Source organism: Brachyistius frenatus, unplaced genomic scaffold (genome assembly GCF_029030835.1).
Source record: "Brachyistius frenatus isolate BFR_SWC_R1_liver_20210118 unplaced genomic scaffold, ASM2903083v1 Contig_321, whole genome shotgun sequence".
Lineage (NCBI taxonomy): Eukaryota > Metazoa > Chordata > Actinopteri > Embiotocidae > Brachyistius > Brachyistius frenatus.
In genome coordinates, this window is record NW_027210920.1 from 251,320 (window position 1) to 275,000 (window position 23,681).

Here is a 23,681-nt window from a genome sequence, read left to right on the forward strand (position 1 = left end):
CGACTGAATAGAAAGACCTCAGACACGCAGATGTCAGTCTTGTTTGTGGATTTTGTTGACTGATTACAGAGACACTCATATTTTTTACTGACTTTTGCAAATTGTGAAATGACTTTCTCTTTCTTGATTAGGTTTTTAAAGCAGAACTATCCACACGTTAATGTTGGATTTTTGGCCTTGTGGGAGGAGGGAAAAATAAAAGAAACAGAACACAGGAGGCAAATTACATAGACATATATTTATATGCATATGAATAAAAATACATATACATATTGTACAATATCTTGGCCGAGCGTGAAAACAGCTCTATCAGCCCAGAAACAGAAGTAAGCCTCTTTAAATAAGTGCAAAATGTTAATGAGACAAAGAATTGTAAAGCATATATAAAGTCTTTTTTCTGAACGTTCACATTTTGTTCTTCCTGTTAAAAATCACATGGAGCAGACATGGAGATTACTTGTGCAAAGACCCATTTATATATATATTTATATATAAATTTATATCTATGTACATAGAGCTTGTTCATGAGAAGTAGTAGCTGGTGCCATTAGCTTGACATTAAGTAAGTTTTACTGCTCAAAGAAAAGAAGTTAGGCCCTATGCAGGACCTTGGCTGTGCATAACAAAGAAAAGTAAGCGGAATCAGTTTGTTTGTTTGTTTTTTTCAAATGAAAGAAACCTTTCCACACAATCTCAAAAGGACTAAAGAAAACCAGGATGCAGTAACGAGAGCCGTGAGGAGGCCTTGAAACGTTTCTGAAACCAGTGCGAGATGTCACAGACTGCGCACAACAAAAGCAACGCTGCCACTCAGCCGGCGCGAGAAAGAAAACCGTCTGAAAGAGAAGATTAAGAAAGCAAAAAAACAAACAAACTGCGGAATCAAAAGTATAAATGAAAGGCTTTGTTGAACTGATGCAAGGCTTTACAACGTTTCTTTAAGTGGCATCTCATTTCTGTGACCGTTTCCCTCCCTCGAGCTGAATCCTCCTTCTACTGAGCTGAGCATACAATACAGTTACTGCAGATTTACATTACAAAACATCACTTTACTGTGACTGAAAATGGAGTCGGTGCTGAATCTCAATGGAAATATGGAGTGAGAAGATTTATTTTTGTGGCCACTGAACCACAAAAAAATGAAAACCCTTTCTTTAACACGAAACTCCTTTCATGTCACACTGGCTGAGAAAACAAGCGGTTTTAGCGAATTAAGAGCTCTTGTATTCACTATCTGGTGCAGCTAAAGTCAACAACGCAAAAATATGAAACAAAAATTAAAATATTCCAGAAAACAAATGTGATCTTATGACACCAGCAGTTGAATGAAAGGACCTGGCTGCTGCGGGTAAACACAAATAAGACTTATGAAGGAGTACGCTGGGCCTTTACACGAGAAGAAAGCCTCCTGACCTCTCGGCTCCATCTCTCTGCTCAATATTTGATGCAGCAGCGTTTCAATTATGGATGGTGCTTATAGAAAATAATACATTGTTCAACAACAGCACAGGTGCATCGCTGCTCTGAGGCGTGGGCAGATAACAAGGTTTCTGCAGCGCAGCTCGGGTTCTGAACACAACGGCAACAGATCACCAGCCCCCAGCCGCTGCTACACCGGTGCAAAAAGGCCCGGCGAGCCCACAGACGGGGAGTTTTCATTGGCTGAGGTCACAAACCTCTCCAAGAAACGCATCCGCAGCTGGGAACCGGCTCGGCTGTCTTAAACCGAACCTGGTCTGTACTTGTAAGCGCGTTTCTAAATTGATGTCAGGATAGTGTCCGTTTTTTTTTTCTTCTTCTTCTTCTTCTTCTTTTTTTTTTAATACACGTCAAACTACCTCGTCCGTGCTTGAGAGAAAGGGATCGTGGTGATGAGGGGGCGGGTGGGTGAGGTGAAATCTAGACATGAATAGATGCATGGAAAAACAGACAAGAGACAGGAGTGAAAAGGTGGCGATAACTCATCTGACACGCACAAATTGAGTGCAAGCTGCTGCGAATGGCAGGTTCTCACAGGTGAGATTTGATTTTCTTTGGACAACAAGGAAACGCAGACAAAAAGAACCAGTGGGAAGAAAAACAAATTCTTCCCGTCACTTCCTTCTTTCTGTCCAGAAGGAACTTAACGTACAATTAGCCTCAGATCAACCACTAAAAAATAGAAACTGCCATTTATTTTGAAAACAATCGTGGGATTTTCTGGCTTTAATTCTGAAAATCACCTTTTTATTGACTGTAAACCCTGACTCTTACTAAAGATGTTGATGCTGGGAGAGGGGTTATTTCAGCCTATTAATAAGAAATAAGTGAAATGGATTTAAAAAAAAAAAAAAAAAAAAAGATGTAGATACAGGAGGATGTATAACAACCTACAAACATAAAGTGCTTTTAATGAAGGGCAATCGGAGCAGATCTCTCCGCTTAAGAGAAGCTGAGGTAAAGTGTAACAGGAGGTGGAGCCAAATGTCAGCGCTGGTATCAAAACAGGAAACAAAGTTAAAGAAGTAGAAGCCATTAAGAGGCTTCGCTTTCTTCTCATCGACGTGTGTAAAACATTATGGAGATGATGGCCTGCTGACTTACGTTTTCAGGAAAATAAAAGACAAACTTGAAAAGGAAGACTAATAAAACGGCAAATCCTACAAATTTCATCCCCACTACCGGGCTGCAACTAATTATTTTAGCTATTGATTGATCCGGCAAATTTTTTTTCTCAAATAGTCTTAAAGTCTATGAAATTTTTGAATACATTTTCTGTCGGTGTTTTCACAAGTTTGTGGAAGACTTGCGTGCACATATTTGGTTTTGTGGGTCCAATTTGACATCTTTTACGTCAACAATTTTTGACCATTATTGTCACTATATCTGTAAAATTTTCAGCAAAATTTGGAAAAGCTAGAGCAGATAACAAACGAACAACATCCAAGAAGCCTAAAGACAAAACTTGGTAAAGAAATCCACTGAGGAACAAATACAACCATTAGATCAGGGAGAAGTTGCTTAGTTTGTTTTGATGCTTGTAAAACGGCTCGGTGCTGCAAAGCCTTTTAATTATTAGAGAAATCCCTGTTCTTGTGCTGCCTTCACTGTATAACTTAAAAAAAAAAAACAGCAAATCATCTAGTCTAGACCCAAATAACATTTAACTGACTGTTAAAACTGTTGCAGATGAATTTTCTGTCCAACTCATCAGCTGAAGTTGCAGCTCTGGGCCCGAGCTCGCTTGACGAACAAGATCCAGAGCAGAAACTCAGCCTGACTTGTGACGTATGAAAAATCTCTGCGTCTGATTCAGCAACCGAAAGTGTGACATCTGTGAATCAAAGTTAATGTGGGTTCCCGGGTCTGAGCCTGACCTGGACCTGCTGCACTGATCGGAGGAGCCGAGCGTGGCACCTCCAAAGCTTCATCCATAAATGCTTTGGCAGACTCCAACTGGCTTCCTCACACGACTCGTCTCCGTGTTCACCTTCTTTTACATTAAGCTATCGGATGTAGATATGCGATTTCTGTACCGTTTGTCCAGATCCTACCACGTACGTTTCATACACAAACACAACCAAATAAAGAATTTACAAAAACTACAGCTGGACATTGAAACTGACTGACATCAAATGCTACGATTCTTTTTTTTTTTTTTTCAGTGTTTCTTCCTATTGTGATAGCACATCAACTAAAATCAAACATGGCCACTTATACAGGAATAGAAATGTGTACATACTGCCCTCTTTGAAATACCACTCCTCTCATTCAGACACCGATTCAATCTGAAATATGCATGTCAAGTATTTTTTTTTCCTGAACAGTAAATGAAGGCCTGTATAGAGAAGAATCACACACACACACACACAAACTCACTGGACAAAAAGTGAAGAGTCACTTAAAACCACTGCAAAGAGAGCGGTGTTAAAAACATCTGTCTGTCAGGGGTCACGCAACACAGCATTTCTGCAAAAATTCACAAGTTGTTTTTGTTTTTTAGTTTTTGTTTAGTTTTTTTTATGTGGGAGAGTGGAATCATCACTTTCCACCACATCAAGTCCTTTTCACCATTTTGTGTCAGTGTGCTGTGGCACAAAATGGTGCCGCAAAGAAAGCAACCCAGTCGCTTCCTTTTTCACATTTCTTATAATTCAGGGTGCTTCCTTTTTTCTTTTTTTGCTGGTCAGTGTCAGTCAGGTGGTTGGGTGGCAGCTGACGGAGGACAAATGCTCTCACAAAGTCGACTCAGACCCGTTGTCCCTGCAGGAGGAACACGTTACTTAAGAAACCGTCTTCTTCCCGCCCAAATCAGCCTCCTTCCTGTCCAGCCGCATGTACGGCTCAAATGCTGAAGAGCCGCAGCCATAGGCGGATGTCAGTTCGTGATGAGCGCCCCCTAGCAGCGGCATGGAGAAGCAGAGGGAGTGCGGCGGTGGGACGCCGAGCCGCGGTGAAGGGGGGGTGCCGCCCAGCGAGGGCAGCGAAAGCCCGAATGTCGCCCCTTGTAGGGAACTGGGAGGAGTGCTGCTGCTGATCCCGGGGGAGGTGGAGGAGCCTCCGCCCGGGCTGCTCAGCAGGGAGCCGTTTGGGTGAGTCGGAGGCCCCAGGAGGGAGTTGGGAGGCGGGACGGGGCCCGACAAGAGGCGGCCCTGCTCCAGGAGGCGCAGGATGTTGCAGGTGGCCAAAGACTCGGACGTGGACATGGAGCGCTTGTCCGAATCCTTGGTGGTGTCCTTCTTCTGTTTGGTCCGGCGGTTTTGGAACCACACCTTGACCTGCAGCGACGCACACAAACACAACATTTGTCAGTAAAGGAAGAACACCAACTCAAAACAAGAGTTTCAATGGCGGTCATAAAAACAATGAAATCCCTTTTAGGGAAATTTCAAAGCATCTTCTGCTAAAAGTGTCTCAAACTTTTGAGCTTTCAACACTTTTCCTTTTCCCACCACTGTAACTTCTGTAGATGTTTAAACATGCCTTTAAATAAACTCGTGCAAAAGTGTAGCATGTGTGTGACTGACTTCTTTGAGAACTCTGCTTGATGCATATCCACAGTGCAGCATGTTGTGTGTTGTGAGCAGTAAGAGCACGCGACACCTTCGTGGTGAACCGGTCACACGTGCATTAATCAGTGCAGAGATGCTGTAAATCTCCTGGAACCAGCCATCGGATCAACTCTGATGTTTGTTCTGTGCATTTGATCATGGCAGCTCACACTTTACCTTCGCTCACACTTCATTGCTCTGAAGCGCTCCTATGGGCACGGACTGTGATCTCAGCTGCACAGCAGAGAGGGAATATTAGTCAAATCACAGCGGAGACAGAAAAACAAAGACGTATCCTCTTGAAAATGTTAATGTGGTCTTAGAAAATAAAGAAAATTAAAAAAATTGTTAAATATCATTAAAAGACTGATAATTGTCATGAACATCGACAGCATCGTCCTCTCACGACAGCAAACAGGAGTTTCATCACACGAGTCATCACGCCACAGAAAGCTCGGTGAACTCCGCCTGTCCTGGTCTGCCATGTTTAATTGATGAAGCGCAGCGTAGCTTTAATGTATAGCGTGCGGTTGATTCAGGGTGGGATGTTGATTGGAGGGCACGGAGGGGTCACGGGAGATCGCTGTATGGAGAACCACCTTCGAGATGAGTCGCGCACATTAAAAATGTAAAGCGGCCCGACCGCGATACAGCGAGCTCCGTGTTTCACTGGATCTCAGCGCGCTGTGTTCAGGGGCAGCGGAAGAATTTAACTTTTGAAACTCGTAGTGACCTTGTTCTGTTACACAGCTCATGTTGAGTGATGACAAAACTACAAGGAGTCAAAATCCTTTGCAAAAGCAATTACACATGCAGGAAAGTTAGGGAAGCTTCTGAGACCGGTAACTATAGTAACTCAAGTTCGAAGAAATTGAGCTAATCCCCAAACTTCCTGCAGACGTCCTCCCAGATATACATGTAACCCTGCATAATAATCATACATTTATTTCAAATCAATATTTTAGGACGGAAAACTTGTGAAATGAATTATTTTACTGAATTGTTCCCTTTTTCTCGTCTTTCCTGCAGTTTTTCTTCAGATGTGAGTACAGGGTTAGTTTCAGATACAAAAGCTACAATCAGAGGCTCCTCACCAGATACGCAATTAGTCTTTAATTTATTATTTCAGATTATAAAGCAATTAGAACATTTGAAAGTGAAGATATAATACTGAAGGTTAATGTAACTGAATTGCATTTAAAGGTAATTATTACTTCTTTTTTTTTTTTTTTTTTAAATAAAATGGCAACCAAAGATTATTTTTATAAATAATGAATCTACAGATTGTTTTTGGTTTTTTTTATAAACCGAGTCGTCATTGGCCAGAATTAATTTTTTCAAATGTTTTCTTTGGTTCCACAAACAGTCCAAATCCAAAACATGTTCAGTTCACAATGACATCAAACTAAGAAGAAAAGTGAATCCTCACATTGAGTCGTGACATTTATTGACATGTCAATATGACATGACATTGTGACATCACAAACTTACGGATGTTCAAACGGCTCGTCCAAACAACACAATTTATAAGATAGGATCTTTAAATATTGTAATATAAAAAAAAAAATCTGTATTTTTTCCGTACAATGAGACAAAGCACTTAAAGTAAGTAAAGTTTACTGTCTTCAATACGGCTTATTCAGCATTACATCAGTAGTTATTTACACAGACTTTCCATCCGCCTTGTAAAGATTTTTCGTAGAAATCCTTTAATCTAATCCCTAATAAATGGGGATCGGCAGCAGACGACTTAAAAGGAAAGTCCTGTAACAGCAGAAATGCGTAAACCTGTAAAGGTTCTGTACTTTACTCTCACAGGGGGAAAAAACTTTCATAACACGCACAAAACAAATGAACAATGTACAATATAAATACAGCTCACACACCTTTAAAAGCTCTCACGTGAGCCACTGCTCTACACGTTACAGCTTTCAAAGAGCATTTTAACCTCCTTTTAGTCTGAACTTAACTCCCAGAACCCCTGAAGTCCGTCGGGCTGCTCATCAGTCACATGTTTGTGTTTTTACAGAAACAACCAGCTCAAAGAATGACTTCAGAAAATAGAAAGCGTTGATGCAGAGAGGGAGAACAGAGTGTGTTTTGCAGCTAACTGACAGTTCTAGTAGATTCATATTTCTCTGATTATGTTCTTTATTTTACTCACCGGGACTTTAAAGCTAAAAAACAGGAAGCTTTTGGCTGCAGAAAACATGGATTGTTGAAAACTTTTGGAAGTTTTGTGTCACAAACTTTCAGGTGAAACCTGAAAACATTTGCCATCGTCTCTCTCCCCTCATCGTCTTCTAGCTTTCCGTTGTATGTCGTCTAAAAATGACTCCAAAGCAGCTTGGAGATTCTTCTAGTCTTTAAAGGAAACCTTTAACACCGTTACCTTCTAACACACACGAGCTGGCGTGACGAGGAGCGCGCCTTATTGGGTGGTACAGGTTGTAAAGCCAGACTGGGCTGTTGACGCGCTGGTAATCGGGTGGGATGGCGTTAAACACGGTATCACTGCACCGGACAGGCAGCTGGAGGCAAGTGAGATTGTAGTTTCAGCACGTAACCACGACACAAATAATGGGATCGGTGAGGATTCCACAGCTCAGAGAGGAAAACTGACGCCAGCAAGTCTCACTGCAAAGACCCAAAAGAGACAGGGGGGAGGGGGGAATCAGCAGAAGTAGTGATCTGTGTAGCTGCATCTCCTTCCTCTCCGTCTAGATTGCTTCCTCGTTAGCTCACACGCTACCTCTAAAATCTCTCCATGTATTCTACTCATGCGCCGACGTTTGCCAAGCGGCCACATCCCATAAAAGGCTTTTACTACGGATGACAGTCCTGACCAATCCCTTCCCTTTATTCCCAGCGCAGTGGGTGTGGCTCAGTCTTCTGTTCACATCGCAGTCCCTCCAAGCCATTGCCAGGGGAAAAAAAAATATATATATAGGGTGTGTGTGTGTGTGGGGGGGGGGGGGGGTTGCTGGTGTTTTACAGGGATTTTATGCAGGGGGGTGGGGGGGATGATGAGAGGAGAAGAAAGCAAAGCTGCCTTTGGTACAGCTACACTACTGGATGAAAATCCTTTTTAATGGGATCCAGGGTTCAGAGCTGGGGCAGAGATTACCGAGGGAGATCTGGATGTGACGTGACCTGCATTTGCCCCGGCTCTCCCTCTGCACCCGCCCCGATGCACTCTGGCCTGCTAGGGCGCAGCGAGGACCCGGGTGGGAGGGCTAGGACCGGAGAATGCAGAACCGGGCCGCCGGAGGGAAGGAGGCAGGGAGGGAGGGCGGGAGGGTCGCAATGGTAGGACAGAAGAGGGAATTTTAACATCTTGAATTGGTGAACTCCAGTAGAGGTCAGCTGCTAACAGAGCGGCAGGTGAACTGGGCTGAAGGTAGAAAGGTTAAGCCAGATCAAGACCCGGTGCACAGATCATATGTGTTGAATATATCAGATAAGCTGTGTTTGTCCCAAGTTAAAGACGAGCAACAGGAGAACATTTTGTTTAGATGTGTTTATAGATCTTTTTTCTATCAAATTATTGTGTCTTTATCACTTTGTTTTCAACCACTTGGCCTCCCTGCTTCACGCCAGCGCGATTAAGCTGGACCGGCCTAAACTACGATGATGGAAAGCTTTAACCAAAACATCGAAGAAAAAAAACACACTCTCCTGTGTGTATAATGCCGATAATGCGGAGAGAGAAATGCAGGATTGTGGCGGTAAAGTCTTTAAGAAGGACACTTGGTGACTCTTTCACACTTTCCACGACCCCTCCAGCAGCTCGCTTCTCCCATCGTGACCCCACTCAGACCCTCTGATCCCAAGCATGTGACCAACACACAATGAAAACACTTTTTCCGTGGAGAGTGTACCAGGCACACCAGGGGCCATTGAACTGTATGTAACGCACCACTGGATACTCAACTATATGTAATGTAATGGGCCAATGGCAGCTGAGCCGTATGTGTACTCAGCTGTGCTGTATGAAGGACCGGTGGCTGCCAGGACTTACTCAACTGTGTGAGAAGGATCAACACAAAACCTCCTCCCTGCTTCTATTGATGATACCATTATCAATTAGTTATTCATTAAAATGATAATGTTACTGGTGTCATATAGTTTAAGAAGGCCCTTTGACAGACCATGACTCTTTAAATATAACAGTTATCCTCCCAGAAAATGGAATTAAATTTTTTTATTTAGACACATAACTACAGAAGAACAAGTTTTCACAAAGCAGACTGAAAACTAAAGGCCAAAATGGACTAATCACATCCAAAAGGGATATTTAACAACACATTTAATAAGTTAAAGTCTCTCAGGTCATCTAACTATTGTCTACTGGAAGTTTATTTCTTGTCTTTGCACATAAACTTTAGAATATTTTGCTTTTGTTCGCCTTGTATTTGTTATAATTTTGATACATGATGTCACATGCTTTTATTGTGAAGGACTGTGGAACTTTTACTTCAGATTTCAATGTTTTGTGGAGTTTGAAGCTTTAACAACCAAGTCATGAAGTGGTTTTATTTGTACATTTCCATATCTACTAAAAATTATTCTAATTGTTGGCACTGTAAAGTTTGTTTAAACACATTTATAGTAAAAACGTGTTAGAAGCTGCTCGAGGGACCTCAGTATTTTTTAAATCTGGGCTGCAGTCCTATCTGAGTTAAATAAACCAGATTAAATCAATAAAACAGCCCACATGGACATCGGCCTTGTTGCTCGAGGGCTGCAAGTAATGAATATTTTCATTATTGATCAATCTGCCGATTATTTCTCACATAATCGATCTGATTGTCTTTAAAATGTCAGAAAATGATGACAAATCTCGAGTAGGGTCCAAAAAACCCGACGAACACTTCCCAAACAAAAAATATTATGTTTATTAACATGGAGGAGTAAAGGAAACAGAAAATATGCTGAATTTTAGCCTTTTTTTATTTCAATAAGTGTCTCAAAATAATCAACTCACTTGTGAAAATAGTTTGTGATTAACTTTCTGTCAATAAAATCATCCAGTAAACGACTAATCTTTGCAGCCCTTCCTTCAAACCTAAAAAAATTTTTTTTAAAACTTTGTGTTGTATTTGTGTGTTAAAGTATGATGACTCTGAAAGGAGGAATCTGCGGTGTTACGTCATCACTCCTCCCTCCGATGTCAGGAAGTCCAACATCGCCGCTACAAGTCGTTTTCCGTGAACACGTCCAGCATTGATGTGAGCAGAACAAAGCTCCTCTTTCATCCTCTTCCTCTTCTTTCTGTCCTCATTACCTGACCTCTGGCTCTCCACCTGCCTCGCCTCATCTCTTTACTCTACAGAACTGGTACGATATCATCATCATCATCATCATCATCATCATCACATTTCACCTGACCTCTAAATCTCCTGTCGAGACAGGTTCAGCGAGGGGTTAACCCTTTCTTATAGATATGGCTGTCTAATCCTTCTTAGCACAAAAGCACTTGGGACTGTTATGAGGCCAATCTCTGTCTCTCCAGGCCCCTCCCTCCTGTCCTCTGTCCGCCCTCTCCCCACCCGGCTGAACCCCTCCAGGTGTAGATAACAGCCTCTACCTCATGTTAGAGATGTGCTGCACTCAATCGCCGAAAAACCCCAGTCAGCAGGGGGTTGGATGTGTCCATGACTTTTCCTACATGTCATCCCGCAGTCACATGAATTTCCCATCAGCCTCAGCAGAAATCTGGGGTTGTGTCTCAGACACGCAGCCTTATGATGCCCACATCTCTGACTGAACCAGCAAAGACATTTATTTATTTATTTATTTAAATATTTTTGGGGGGGAATTTGATTTTGTTGCCACAGCTGGCAAAAGCAAGCATAGCTCTCTTTTATTCTGATATTTGATGTCTGAGCACACAACATGTATTGCATGTCTGTCCTCTGCTGCTCCTCCTGGAGGCTTTTCCTTTTCTTTTTCTGTGAAAGGAGGTTTTGAGGGAGTTTTCTGAACTGAAGGAGCGATTTTACAACCATTTAATGCAACTTTCTACTTCATGTTAATTTGAGACAATATCTACGTTGCAGAGGGAACTGTTGTACTTTTTACTGACTACAACCAGCTTAAGTTAATGAATAATGTTTCTCTGTTTTCTAGAATATTGTGTTGGGTGAGGACACGCTGGCTGCGTTACACGCTCGCCTGGCAGACGTCACAGAACCGCCGCACCCTCACCCTCACCCTCACCCTCACCCGCACCCTCACCCTCACCGCCATCTGGACAAAATGGAGGTGAGACTGAAGTGAGTGATTGCGCATGTGACAACCTCTCGTATCCAATTAGGCTGATTTCCTGTTTCCACATCAGGATTAGATGTTGCTCCGAATGTTACACACACACACACACACACACACACACACACACACACACACACACACACACACACACACACACACACACACACACACACACACACACACACACACACACACACACACACGAAAGGAAGTCAGTTCAATCGGAGACAGTGATTAAAGACAAACACAACTATGACTTAATTGCTGGTATGTTCTTCTGATGATGTCATCAGATGATGAGATGATGTGAACCTCCCTCAGGTTTCCTCCTGATCACCAGTGAGTTGGACAGAAAGTCCTGTTTTAGAGACACGATGCTTCAGTTTTAGGTCACTGCAGAGTAAAGAGGAAAGACTTTACAAGTCCAAACATTTTAACTGAGAGCACAAAGGCAGCAAGTGTCCGTCCGTCCGTCCGTGTGTGTGTGTGTGTGTGTGTGTGTGTGTGTGTGTGTGTGTGTGTGTGTGTGTGTGTGTGTGTGTGTGTGTGTGTGTGTGTGTGTGTGTGTGTGTGTGTGTGTGTGTGTGTGTGTGTGTGTGTGTGTGTCTCGGCCTCCCTTCCTGTCCCTCTGTCTGTCCAGAGTGTGTACAGTACCCTCAGTGTGCGGCCGCCTGTCCGCTACATCTGCCTGTCTCCACGTCCCGGCCCGGTCCTCTGTGCTCCAGACGAGTGGCCAGACGCCGTCTGTCTGGGCCGTCATGGAGAACAATACACACAACGAGGACATTCAGCGCCGGCAGACAAGCACATAAACACAAGTTGTGGTCTTGTCTTGTCTCTGGTCAGCTCGCAGAGGAAAACGCAGATACTGTCGGGGATCGGTGAGACGAAATCAGATTCACCTGCAGGTCTGGTAACAAACAAAGAAGCTTTTAACCAGGAAAACTGGAAAATGTTCCGTTTTCTCGGCGTACTTTTGCACTAAATCCAGCCTATAATAAACACCGTTACCCCTAAAATAATGTTTAAACTATCATACTGTCTGTGTATCACAACGTACAAACGCTTCTAGATGCTTATCAGTTACACAAGCAGGTGTAACTTCTTAACAAGGAATTTAGATTTACCTGATTTCATAAGAGGTCACGCAAAGGTCACCGAGCTTTTACAGAGCCTGTCTTTATATGGCAGCCTGCCACAGGGCTTGTAGTAATAATAATAATACATTTTATTTATAAATCTATTTCAAAATACTCAAAGACACATTACACAACAGGTGTAAGCAGCACAGTGCCACCTGTGGAGCCTGACTCCTGACCCCTGACCTCTGACTCCTGAATTCAGCATCATTTTGAAGCCGTGACTAAAACTGCTCCTGAGGGAAAAGACGGCAGGCAGGGCGAGAAAACCACATGTGACGCTGATCTTTGCTGACTTGTGCACCTGTTAGAAGTCGCTGGTTTCATGCTCAGGTGGGCGTCGCTCCCAAATCATATCGAGTAAACTCCAAATGTGTGTTGGGCAGCGACACCGGTGAGGCTCACTCCCACCCGGGTGAACACTCTGACACAGAAACATCCGATCCAGTTGTTTGTCGCCGCTGGCCTCCGGATGCTCTCTGAATATCAGCCATAACAAATAACAGCAAACGTGTCTAAACTCCCGCAGATATCGACATTTTCCTGAATATAAAACAAGCTCTGCTCTGTCAGCAGGTCGCTGTTGTGTCGCTGTCGTTTTTTCCTCGAGTTGATTTCAGATATTAATAAAACCAACAAAAGTGAAATGAACACACGGAGCTGCTGTAATAACAAATGTATTATAATTCAGTCTTGGATAAAAAAATAAATACTTTTTTACCTTCTTAAACAATAACGAGGTCACTTTTTATTTATAAAAACTTTATTTTAGAGCAGAAGGAAACCGAAGGTTTCACTTTAGTGTCCTGCTTTAATTGTTTTAAAGATTTTTTTTTTTTACCATTCTGGCTGTTTAACATTTTTGACATCGAACCATCTGTTTTTAGTTTGCGTCTTGCCCAAAATCTAAATAATATCATGTCCCCGAATCTCTTTAAATAACAAAAACCAGATAATAAACACGGATATCTGTGCATTGCTCCGCTTTACATTAAAGATTAAAGACAATTTCAGCGCTCCCATTTCCCTACAGGATTAAACCAGTTTAAAGTAGCACAGCAACCATTAAATCCATGGCATGTACATTTATCCCAAACATTACACCACATTCAGAGACATACCTTCACAATAAGAGCTGAAACCTCTGGGAACATCCAGGAGTCCTCTATAAACTGTATTCATCCAAACTGATTCTAAAGGAGACTGAAACCAGGGAGCTTTCAAGTTTTAGTGGAGGTTTTTTTCACTCTGTGTGTGTGTGTGTGTGTGTGTGTGTGTGTGTGTGTGTGTGTGTGTGTGTGTGTGTGTGTGTGTGTGTGTGTGTGTGTGTGTGTGTGTGTGTGTGTGTGTGTGTGTGTGTGTGTGTGTGTGGACCACCCCTTCCTGCTGTGTTACCCTGTAGCGGGGAGCCACCTGCCGGGATGAAGGGAGACCTCCGGGCCGGTAAGGGATTCCTCTGTAACGCGTTACGAGAGACCGACTGCTGAAAGCACGGAGAGTTAGCGGCTTCTTCTCGCGATGCAGAGCACAAAAACACGTTTCAGCACGCGCGTTTTGGCCACTTGTATGGGCTCGAAGTTTAAAGATAAGGTTGAATTATCAAATGAACATCATTTCTTTCATTCATTTCAGTCGGAATTTAACGGGATTAGAATAAAACTATGATAAAAATAAAACCAACAACAACAACTGTTTTGCGACATGAACGTTGCACGTGCGAACTTTGCGCATTTACAAGTTTTACAGGACGAAGCAAAAAGACTCAGACTAATTTAAATCTTAAAGATTTACTGAATGGTGTAATCATGTTAACACCAAATAAACACTAGGATGGATTCACTCAACAACAAGCTTCCTCGTTAAGAATCGGCTCCACCACCCCACACATGCTGTAAGTAATTTATATTTAATCTGGATTGCCTTTTTTATAGAACAATGTTTATTTGTTAGATTTACGTTTGGCTGTTTGAGCTCTAATCAAGAGGAAGGCTTTGGACACGTAAATATGAACAATAATCAGTGTTTCAGGACTTAAAAAAAACAAAACGTTTGGTCGAAAATACATTTGGAAACTACCATTTAAAAATAGCAAAGTTTCAACATATCAGTTTATATTTTGAAGATCTCTGGCAAGATACTTCGGAGACACGTGAGCGTAATTATTTAATCAGAATCGTTGCTATCAGTCAATGAGCCGGTTAATTTGAGGAGATTTGGCGAAATATTAATATTAATATTTGTGTTTCAGAAGAGTTTCAGAAGAGTTTACAAGTTTATAAAAAAAAAAGGGGCCTGATGCTTTAATTGTGCTCTGAAAACTTCTAGAAATGTTTCTTATAAGAAAAAAGAGTTTGTTCCACATTTGGATTCAAAATAAGTGAATTTTAAAACTTTTCCAGTTAAAAATCCGACGCAAGGCTTCATGTGTCAAAATAACATGAGTTGAATGAAAGTTTAATAAAACGCAGAAAAAAAGTCTGATTTTATAGAAAAAAAATACTTTTACAATTTAAATTGCTGATTTAAATTTTTTGCGTTTTCAAGTTAAAATCTTGATTTGAATTTCTGCCTCTTGGAGGTAATGATTTCCACAAATGCTCATTTTCAAGAGACAAGAGACTTGTTTTCCAAATAAAATCGAAAAAAAAAAAATAACCCCACGAAATTTCAGGGCCTCTTGTTGCTTGGAGCTAAACCGCAGCATCTCTTCTGCCAACTTCCAAACCACCAAATAAACCTGTTTCTCTTCCGACAGAAGCCGCCTCGCTTTAAAACGCAGCAGTAAACACCTGCACGAGCGTCTGTTCATTTTTTTTTTTATAAAAATGCCACATGTAGATGGATTTGTAGATATTTTGCTATAATGGAGCTGCTTTTAAGGCCGGCGGTCTTAAATGTGCGCATGAAGAGCCAATTAGTTTCAAGGAAACACGTGAAAACCTTCATCTGAACTTACAAACTTCAACCAAATACCGTTAAATCACCTGGAAATCAGACAGCGGCCCAAACAACACTTAACGGGACGGAAACTTTGAGAGCTCCCATCTCCCTTTTGTGATTGATTAGCCTTGAATGACGCATTTGCTTAAAAACATGCAGCCAAATAAAGAGCTGATAAAAAAGAAGATAGAAAAGTCCACTAAAAGCCTTTCGATCAGCTTAAAAGCTGCTTCAATAGCACGTAGCATTAAGAAACGTCCCCGCCGTGGGTTCAATATTTAACATCATTATGGAGGAGACTTTTATTATTTACATACTGAAGGCGGGACAGTTTCAGACGGGGTTGTTTCAGCCAATCCTCTGCTGCTGCAGCGTCTCCTCAGCAGCAGCAGGAAGCGGAGGCCCTCCCATTAACACCCCGAGAGTCGGCGCTAATGAGGGCCACAGTGGCTGCTCTGTGTTCCCACCGCGCACACACACTCACACACACACACACACACACACACACACACACACACACACACACACACACACACACACACACACACACACACACACACACACACCTCCATCCATTTTTTAAAATTATTTGTGTGTCCTTCCATGTTGCAGTTGGTTTACCGCCCACAGGGATGATGCGTAAAGTTTCTGTGTTTTTAGTTACAACAAGTGGTGATTTTATTCGTGTCATGCGCAGAACAGCCTCCTGCTGTTTATCTGCACCGGCTGTTAAACATGTAAATACATGCGATACATTTGAAGCATATTTCCGATATACTATTTTATTTCGTGTTTTATTTTGGAGGTTCTCCAAGTGAGACGTGTCACCAACTCCAACATCCTCAGCTGTGGAGACATGTTGTATTATCTAGTAAAGGTTCAATGTTCCAGAGAAGGTGTGGCGACGCAGCCATCTTTTTGGACCTGACTGCGGCTCCGATATTAAGAAATCTGTAGGTTATTAGTATCTGTAGGCTTTCAGTCAGATAAAAAAAAAAACACCCCATTCAAAGGCCTCCAGCAAAATACATTTAAATAATAATAATAATAATAATAATAATAATAATAAAAACATTTATTCTGTAGCCATATTAAAATGCTTTATCACGAAAAATCTGAAAACTCAAAGATACAAATCTTCTGTACAAAGTAAACCTGCGCGATGTTTACATTAGTCATATTTTTATTTATTTATAGAGCTCATGTTGGTCGTCAAGATGTTGAATTTTGCGCTTTAGTCAGTACTTTGTCCAATAATCTGCTCCAAATCATTTTGTTTCATGTTTCTAGATCAAATAAAAGAAACCCTAATTCTACGTCAAACACTTAAAACGCTGCTCCCCATCAGTCCGTCTCGCGCTGCTTTGTTATATATGGACGCTGCTCGTGAACACAGAGGGGGGTGGGCTCGTGGGCTTCAGGAGGATTTGAATCGCGGGGTCCTTGAATGAGTGCCACGAATTGTCTGCAGTGTTTACAATATTACAAAAACAATAAACAATAAATATTTATTTGCTGGAAACACATTTTCTGTTTCATGACTTTTCTGTTTTAATGAATGGTATTCAGGCTTTATATATATATATATATGTTACTTTTTAATAGGAATATTAATTGGATGCAACAATAAGGGCCTAAGTGAGCTCTTATGTCACACACATGCAGATAGTTCAACCTCACAGCCCCAAGATGAACACTTCCTTTGTGATGATAATGTTGACGGACTCAGAGCTGTTTTTGAGGCTCTCTTTGGCAGAAATGTTTTAATATCCTCCAAATGTTTATGTAAATGTAGGCACATTTTTTAAGTTTCTAAATGGACCCATTGATGAGGCCTGCAGAAACACACCCGGTCTGTGTGAGCTGGTAGCCTGAGTTGGGCCTAATAGGCTTCATGCTCATTTCAGGCCTGTATTGTGGGTTCCCTCAAACCCCTGCTGTCTGTTTATTGGTGATGTGCTTGTTTGATTGATTCTGGTTCCTCATGTGCAGGATACATTCAAATTAGAGATAAAGGCGCCTGTTCAGTATACATTTATTTTTATTTTGGCCTCATTTTGTGAAGCCAGCTGTGGATGTAGCTATTTTTTGAGGGGGCGGGGCAGCTGGCTCCCTCCTCCTTTCTGATTGGATAAAGAACCAATTAAAGCCTCCACACTGTGACCAAATTGCTAAAAAAAAGTATTTGGCTAATGCTGTTGGCAAACAGCTGCATGGCCTGCAAGGTGTTCACTAAAGGACACAAATAATGTCTCCTAGAAGTTACATGTTGGCGAGCAAGTGGCTAAAGCTAAAAACAAATCTTTTATGGATGTTTTGTCATAATCCTCCTAAAATATTTCAGGGTATAAATCTTCTGGTTGAGTTAGTCTGGATCCCAAACATCCGGTCCAGAGCCGCGTGCAGCTCGCTCCGGTTCTTACCTGCGTCTCGGAGAGATTCAGCTGCCTGGCGAGCTCGGTGCGCTCGCGCCCCACGACGTACTGGCACCGCTGGAACTCGAGCTCGAGCCGGTACAGCTGCTCGGCCGTGAAGGAGGTCCGCGTGCGCTTGGGCCGGTCCAGGTCGAGGCCCTTCGGCAGGACGATCTCCCGGATGGTGCCTTTGGCGTCTGTCCGGAGGGGAGGGGAGGGGAGGGGGGGGGGGGACAGGTCTCAGTTTGTTTTCTAGCGACGCTACTGATTGTTTACAAAAAAAAATCAGGAAGTAATTGTTCAATTGAGGCTGTTGTTAAATTATTAAACAGCTTCAGGGTGTAAAAATGGAGCTAAAGATGTGAATCGAGCTACTTTCCAGCAGGTTGAAGCACCATAAACACACCTGTGTACGGCCGGGCCGCCTCGAGGCCGGTAAGGTGCCCAAATGATGGGACATTAATGAGCCGACAGATCGGCTGATGGTTCTGGAGGAAACCACCACATGGACGCGCCGCGGTTTGGCTTATTTTTATCACCAGAAAAGTTCAGTGTTGTTCATAAAGACGTGTGTGGAAAATAACAACAAACTAATTAGGCCAAACACTTTCGGTTATTATTATTATATTCGTGGCTGCTTTAATAACAATGCTCTGCTACTATAATTAATTCCTTCACATTGTGTAAATTTATGAGGCTAAATATTTGTCCTAAAACAACATTTAAACTAAATGAAGTGTGTAAAAGTTCCTGACAGCTACATGAATGTGTGCTGTTGGTCCACCGGTCAGAACCACAGGTCAGAACCACAGGTCAGAACCACAGGTCAGAACCACAGGTCAGAACCACAGGTCAGAACCACAGGTCAGAACCACAGGTCAGAACCACAGGTCAGAACCACAGGTCAGAACCACAGGTCAGAACCACAGGTCAGAACCACAGGTCAGGTTCTGTCTGAAATACACATTTTTTTAATACATGACACTAAAGTTCAAATGAAAGGCAGTAAATAGAAGCTTTGCAGAAAGACGCCTTCATGAGGACGTTATAGACATTTAGCCAATTAATTCTGTTTCATACTGGCTGACTGTAAAAACGGTCTTTTACATGTGGAGCTGCACAGAAACTAGTTGGAGGACTGAGCTTCATTCTGTTTCCACTCCAAGTAATCAGGCTGCACATCATTATCTGCCCGCTGCAGCAGCATACTGTGCTGCTGGAACAAAGTGGCATTATTGGGGTTTTTTCCTTTTCAGGGAATTGTTCGTGTTTAGGTTTGACTTTTTAACATTATTGTGCTTTTTATTCTATTTCATTACGTGTTTACTTTTCCTTCAATAACGAGCTGTTTGCTATTATTCTGAATTGCTCTGTGGACAATGGCCTCCTTGCAACTGTACAGTTGGTTCTTTCCAAAGACTGTCTGCAAAATAACAACACATTTATGATTTATTTGAAATCCAAGGTGGTGCAGAGAGTTCAAAACATAAGTGAGATATGTTGGATAGAGATAGCCTGCCTTTACACTCCGCCCAGAAGCTCTAAAGACGCCACCTACTTCAAAAAATTAAATAAAATCAGACGTGTGTCATGATTTTATTTCTGAGACTCTCCTCCAGCGCTGCACTATCTGGGTTTGTTACACTACAGCCAACAGTATTTGTTGGTATTTATCACTTTGAGTGGACGCGCAGGCCAGACAAGAACTCCTCTTTGTTCGGGGGTTTTGAACACATAAAATATGCAGTTCAATAAAATATGAAGAGCTCTGAATTAAATATGAAACAAAACCGATTGAACCGAACGGCCATAGGAAGGCCAAGGCTAACGAGCAGCATAAACACCGCGTAAAAAGTCAAGTCGTATTAATGAGCCTATTTGTGTGGCTGAAAAGTAAACTGGACTCTGTGTTTACGTGTATATATGAACGTAATTTGTAAGCGTGGTGATGAAAAAGTACATAAAACACGTTGGACCGTAAATACAGCAGGTGTGTGAAAAGGAGAACCGAGACCAAACGTCAGTTGTTTCTATTTTTGCATGACAATTAAAATCGTTCATAAAACGCAGTAAATTCATCACTAATGTCCCCTTCACGCGCTGATCCGTGTTGAACACGTATTTCAATCAGGACGCTGCGCAGCTTCCCTTCAGTGCTCGGTTAGCCTCCAGGCCTCAGCCACAGGATACGGTCTCCATCTTTACGCTGCCACTATGGCTTTGCCTATGTGTCGCCAGGCAAACGAGACTCTTCACCAGAATGGCCAACACCTTTCTAAAAAGAAGCTCGAGGATATAGCACGACGCAGGTACATATATCTCCTTGAGGAGCCCAAAGCCAAATAACATCTCAAACTGGAGAGAGAAGCAGAGAAGCGGCGGGACGCAGCGCTGCTGACCTCCCGGTGACCCCGGCCGCTCGGAGGAAAAACACTCGCGCTTCAAAAACACGGCGTCACACTGCACTCTCCGTTCAACACGAGTCGTGTAGTATCTGAACCAGAACCGGCTCACATGCCCTGCAGGCCACTTCCTCCTCAGCTGGACGCCAACAACGACTGTATACAACCAACTAATAATAATTACACACAGATCTGTCGGAGGGGCGACACAAACTCAAACATCTAATCAGCCCCCCCCCCCCCCCCCCCCCCCCCCCCCCCCCCCCCCCCCCCCCCCCCCCCCCCCCCCCCCCCCCCCCCCCCCCCCCCCCCCCCCCCCCCCCCCCCCCCCCCCCCCCCCCCCCCCCCCCCCCCCCCCCCCCCCCCCCCCCCCCCCCCCCCCCCCCCCCCCCCCCCCCCCCCCCCCCCCCCCCCCCCCCCCCATCTATCTGACAAAGATTTAGAAATTCAAAAATAGATATCAGTATTCCTGCACTTCTACTGGAGTTGATTGAAAATCCAAAGAAGCAGGTGCCTGTAGTTTAAAAAATAAATAAATATCTATATATCTATATATATATATCTATATATATATTCATTCACGTGTGTATTTTCTCCGTCGTCGTTTCTCCCCCTCTCTACGTCCTCTACCGTTTAAAATGCTCCTTTCATTTTACTGCTCTCTGGCTAAACGTGCTGCTTCTGCGTGGCACAGAAAACCTGCACGACTCCACGTTTAATAAGACGTACAACGAACCAGCCGTCGTTTGTGGGAGAACTGACAGGCCGACATATTGATTCTGTCCGTTTACACTTACACACCACTTCAAAAATATTACCCCAAAAAAACAGTTGCAGTTTAATTTGTATACTTTTTCTCTACGGAGTTCTGAATGGAGAGAAACCCTGCAGTCTGCTGACATTTTTCTTCTTGGAAAGCGTCAGAAAAAAACTATATAATACGTGCAAGAAACTTCACGATGACTCAGCTCAAAATATTCCTCATATTATCTTTTATAAATTCAGATTTTTTTTTCTAAATGAGTTTATACGATTTTTTTTGTTTGTTTACGTGCTGAAATCATTTTAAAAAAATGACCTACATGTAAATAACCTTAAATAACCCACCAGTCTGCACTGACATTAAAGGCCTATACATGTTCTTTTATAGTGGAACCTGAAGTTTTCCTGTGTTGTATCTTCTTGCACATGTAACACACATTTACTGTGCAGTTTTAATTTAAAAAAATGTCATCAGCAAACATAAATTAAATACAAATATTTCTGGCTTTTTAAATGCGTACAGTGTCTCCAAAACAGCCCAAAATAATTTACAAAAATGTAAGAATAAAAAATAATGACAACAAATATTTTATTTTTCTACGAGCGGTCGCTGATTTCATAAAACATCTACATTTTCAGTATTTTTGAAAATCCTCGGTGTCACTCAGAGACCTGCAGGCGGGCGTGGACTCACTATAATGTTGAATTAAATATTATTCTGGTGTTCAATAACATGGTGCAAAGAAAGGCAATCAGACCAGTAACCACACACACACACACACACACACACACACACACACACACACACACACACACACACACACACACACACACACACACACACACAGACAGACACACACACACACACACACACACTGCTGTATAGTGGCTGTTGATGGGGAACTGATGTGTTTTTTCTCTATTAGCTCATTTGTTGTTAAAAGAAACAGTTTAAGAGAGTTTTCTTTTGTTTTCTGTGTTTCTCAGGTCTGATTTCAATCATTTGCACACAAACACGCTCTAAAAACAAATATACATGTCATATGTAAAAGAATAAATACGAGCCAACATTTCATTGAAGTTAAACGTCAATGTTTTTAATATGGATTTGGCTTATTAATTTTTTATATTTTCATATGAACAAAGGAGCGGCCCCAGCTGACACAGCCTGGTCCCATCAATAATTTGCTGAAAGATTGGATTTCCCATTTATTTAAAATAATATTAAAAAGTGTAGATTGGCTATATGTGCTGTTGGTAATCATTAAGGTGAAGTAAAAGTTGTCTGTTGTTACTAGAACAGCTTTTTGCATTTAGTCCTTCCTGCACCAGAGGTGTTGCACTGTCATACACTTTGTCTGGAAATTAAAGTGTTTGTCAGTCCAACTCTCAAAGTTTTGAGTCAGTATAAACTAAAATGAATCTGTTTTTAAGGCTCATAATATTTTTAAATGGACATTTTACTTATTTTTTTTTGGTAGCAATATTATTTCTGGTCTCCAAACCCAAATATGTGTTTCTTTAATTATTGTAATTGTAATATATGTCAGAGGAAAGCAGATTAGACAAGTTTAATGTGATAATTGTGGAATCATTTCAGTTTCCTGAAAACTCTCCCAGATTCTCGGGCTGCAGTTTTACGCTCAGAAAGAATGTCTGTTTGTTTGGTTCCGGTCCACTCACCCCGAACTAGAATCCTCCGACAGTAGTCAGGGTCCACTCCCAGAAGTTTGTCGTGCCCGTCTTCGCTGGAGGAAGTCGGGGTGGACGCGGAAGTCCCCGGGGTGTCGGTGGAGCTCTGCACCGGGGACCGGCTCCCTATCTCGGCGCGGCACTTTGTCTCCATCCTGTCCGGACACAGCGGGTTGGGTCCACAGCGGTGGTTCCCATCGCCCATAGTCGTGGCCTGATCAAACATCTACAAGTTGCAATCTCTCTGATTATCTCTCCCTCCTTCCGCCGCTGCCGCTCACTCTTCTCGCTCTACTTTCTTCTCCTCTTTGCAAATGTTCTCCAGAGACGAGGAGAGCATGCCCACCTCTCCCTCCAAAAAAGAAAAAGAAAAGTAGATCCAGTTACAAAGGAAGCATGTCGTCCTGCAACCGAACCGGGATGCGCTTCAGGTGCGGCGGCATGACGCACGGTCCGGAGTCCAAAGCAAAGCCAGGGGGAGTCGGCTTGGGGGAGAAAAAGCTCGGGATCCTGTTCTAACTATAGTAACAAGGAGGTGCGGAGGAAGTGCATGGTGCAGCCTGCCAGGGACAAGGGGGCAACAAGATGTATGGAGGAGCGGGGAGGTGCCTCCAACACACGCTTACTGCTCAGCCACGGGGAAATAAAGTAAGAGGGAAAGACAGCAGCGGTCTCAGGTCACCGTCCACGAGCTGGAAGGGAAGTTTGTCCGAAGCAGCAGCCTGTCACTTCACTCCCGGTCACATCGGCTGCCTCTGCGGCTCCTGGACTGCATGTTGGTGGTGGTGAGATGGCCCCGTAAAGGGGTTCGGTGGTCTTCTGGAAAAGGTCTGTGTGGAGGACCCTTCAGGAAGGGACTGTCAGTGGGAAATGCTCACGTTTGCTCACAAATACAGTCGCTTGTTTTTTTTATCATTTGCTGTCGATTTGCACCGTCAGGTCTGCGCGGGGCGGCTGATACACCCTGCCCACACTAGCAGAGAGGGATGTTGGCGTGTGGATAATGTTTGTGGTGACACGGTACTCTTT

At 42.8% G+C, this 23,681-nt stretch overlaps 1 protein-coding gene and 1 long non-coding RNA gene across 2 annotated transcripts in view; one reads left to right on the forward strand and one right to left on the reverse strand.

The window, feature by feature from the left end:
- LOC138635649 (uncharacterized) overlaps positions 1 to 11,355 on the forward strand; it is a 31,674-nt gene extending 20,319 nt beyond the window's left edge. Inside the window, exon 3 of the long non-coding RNA XR_011312159.1 lies at positions 11,163 to 11,355. This is a non-coding gene — a long non-coding RNA (uncharacterized lncRNA). The remainder of the gene's footprint in view (positions 1 to 11,162) is intronic.
- vax2 (ventral anterior homeobox 2) lies at positions 219 to 23,302 on the reverse strand. Its single transcript, XM_069723238.1, has 3 exons — positions 22,644 to 23,302; positions 17,806 to 17,993; positions 219 to 4,757 (listed from the first exon to the last, which is right to left on the reverse strand). Exons 1-3 carry the CDS (start codon positions 22,876 to 22,878, stop codon positions 4,263 to 4,265), a joined length of 918 nt encoding a protein of 305 aa, XP_069579339.1. The 5' UTR covers positions 22,879 to 23,302; the 3' UTR covers positions 219 to 4,262.
- Positions 23,303 to 23,681: the final 379 nt, after the last annotated feature.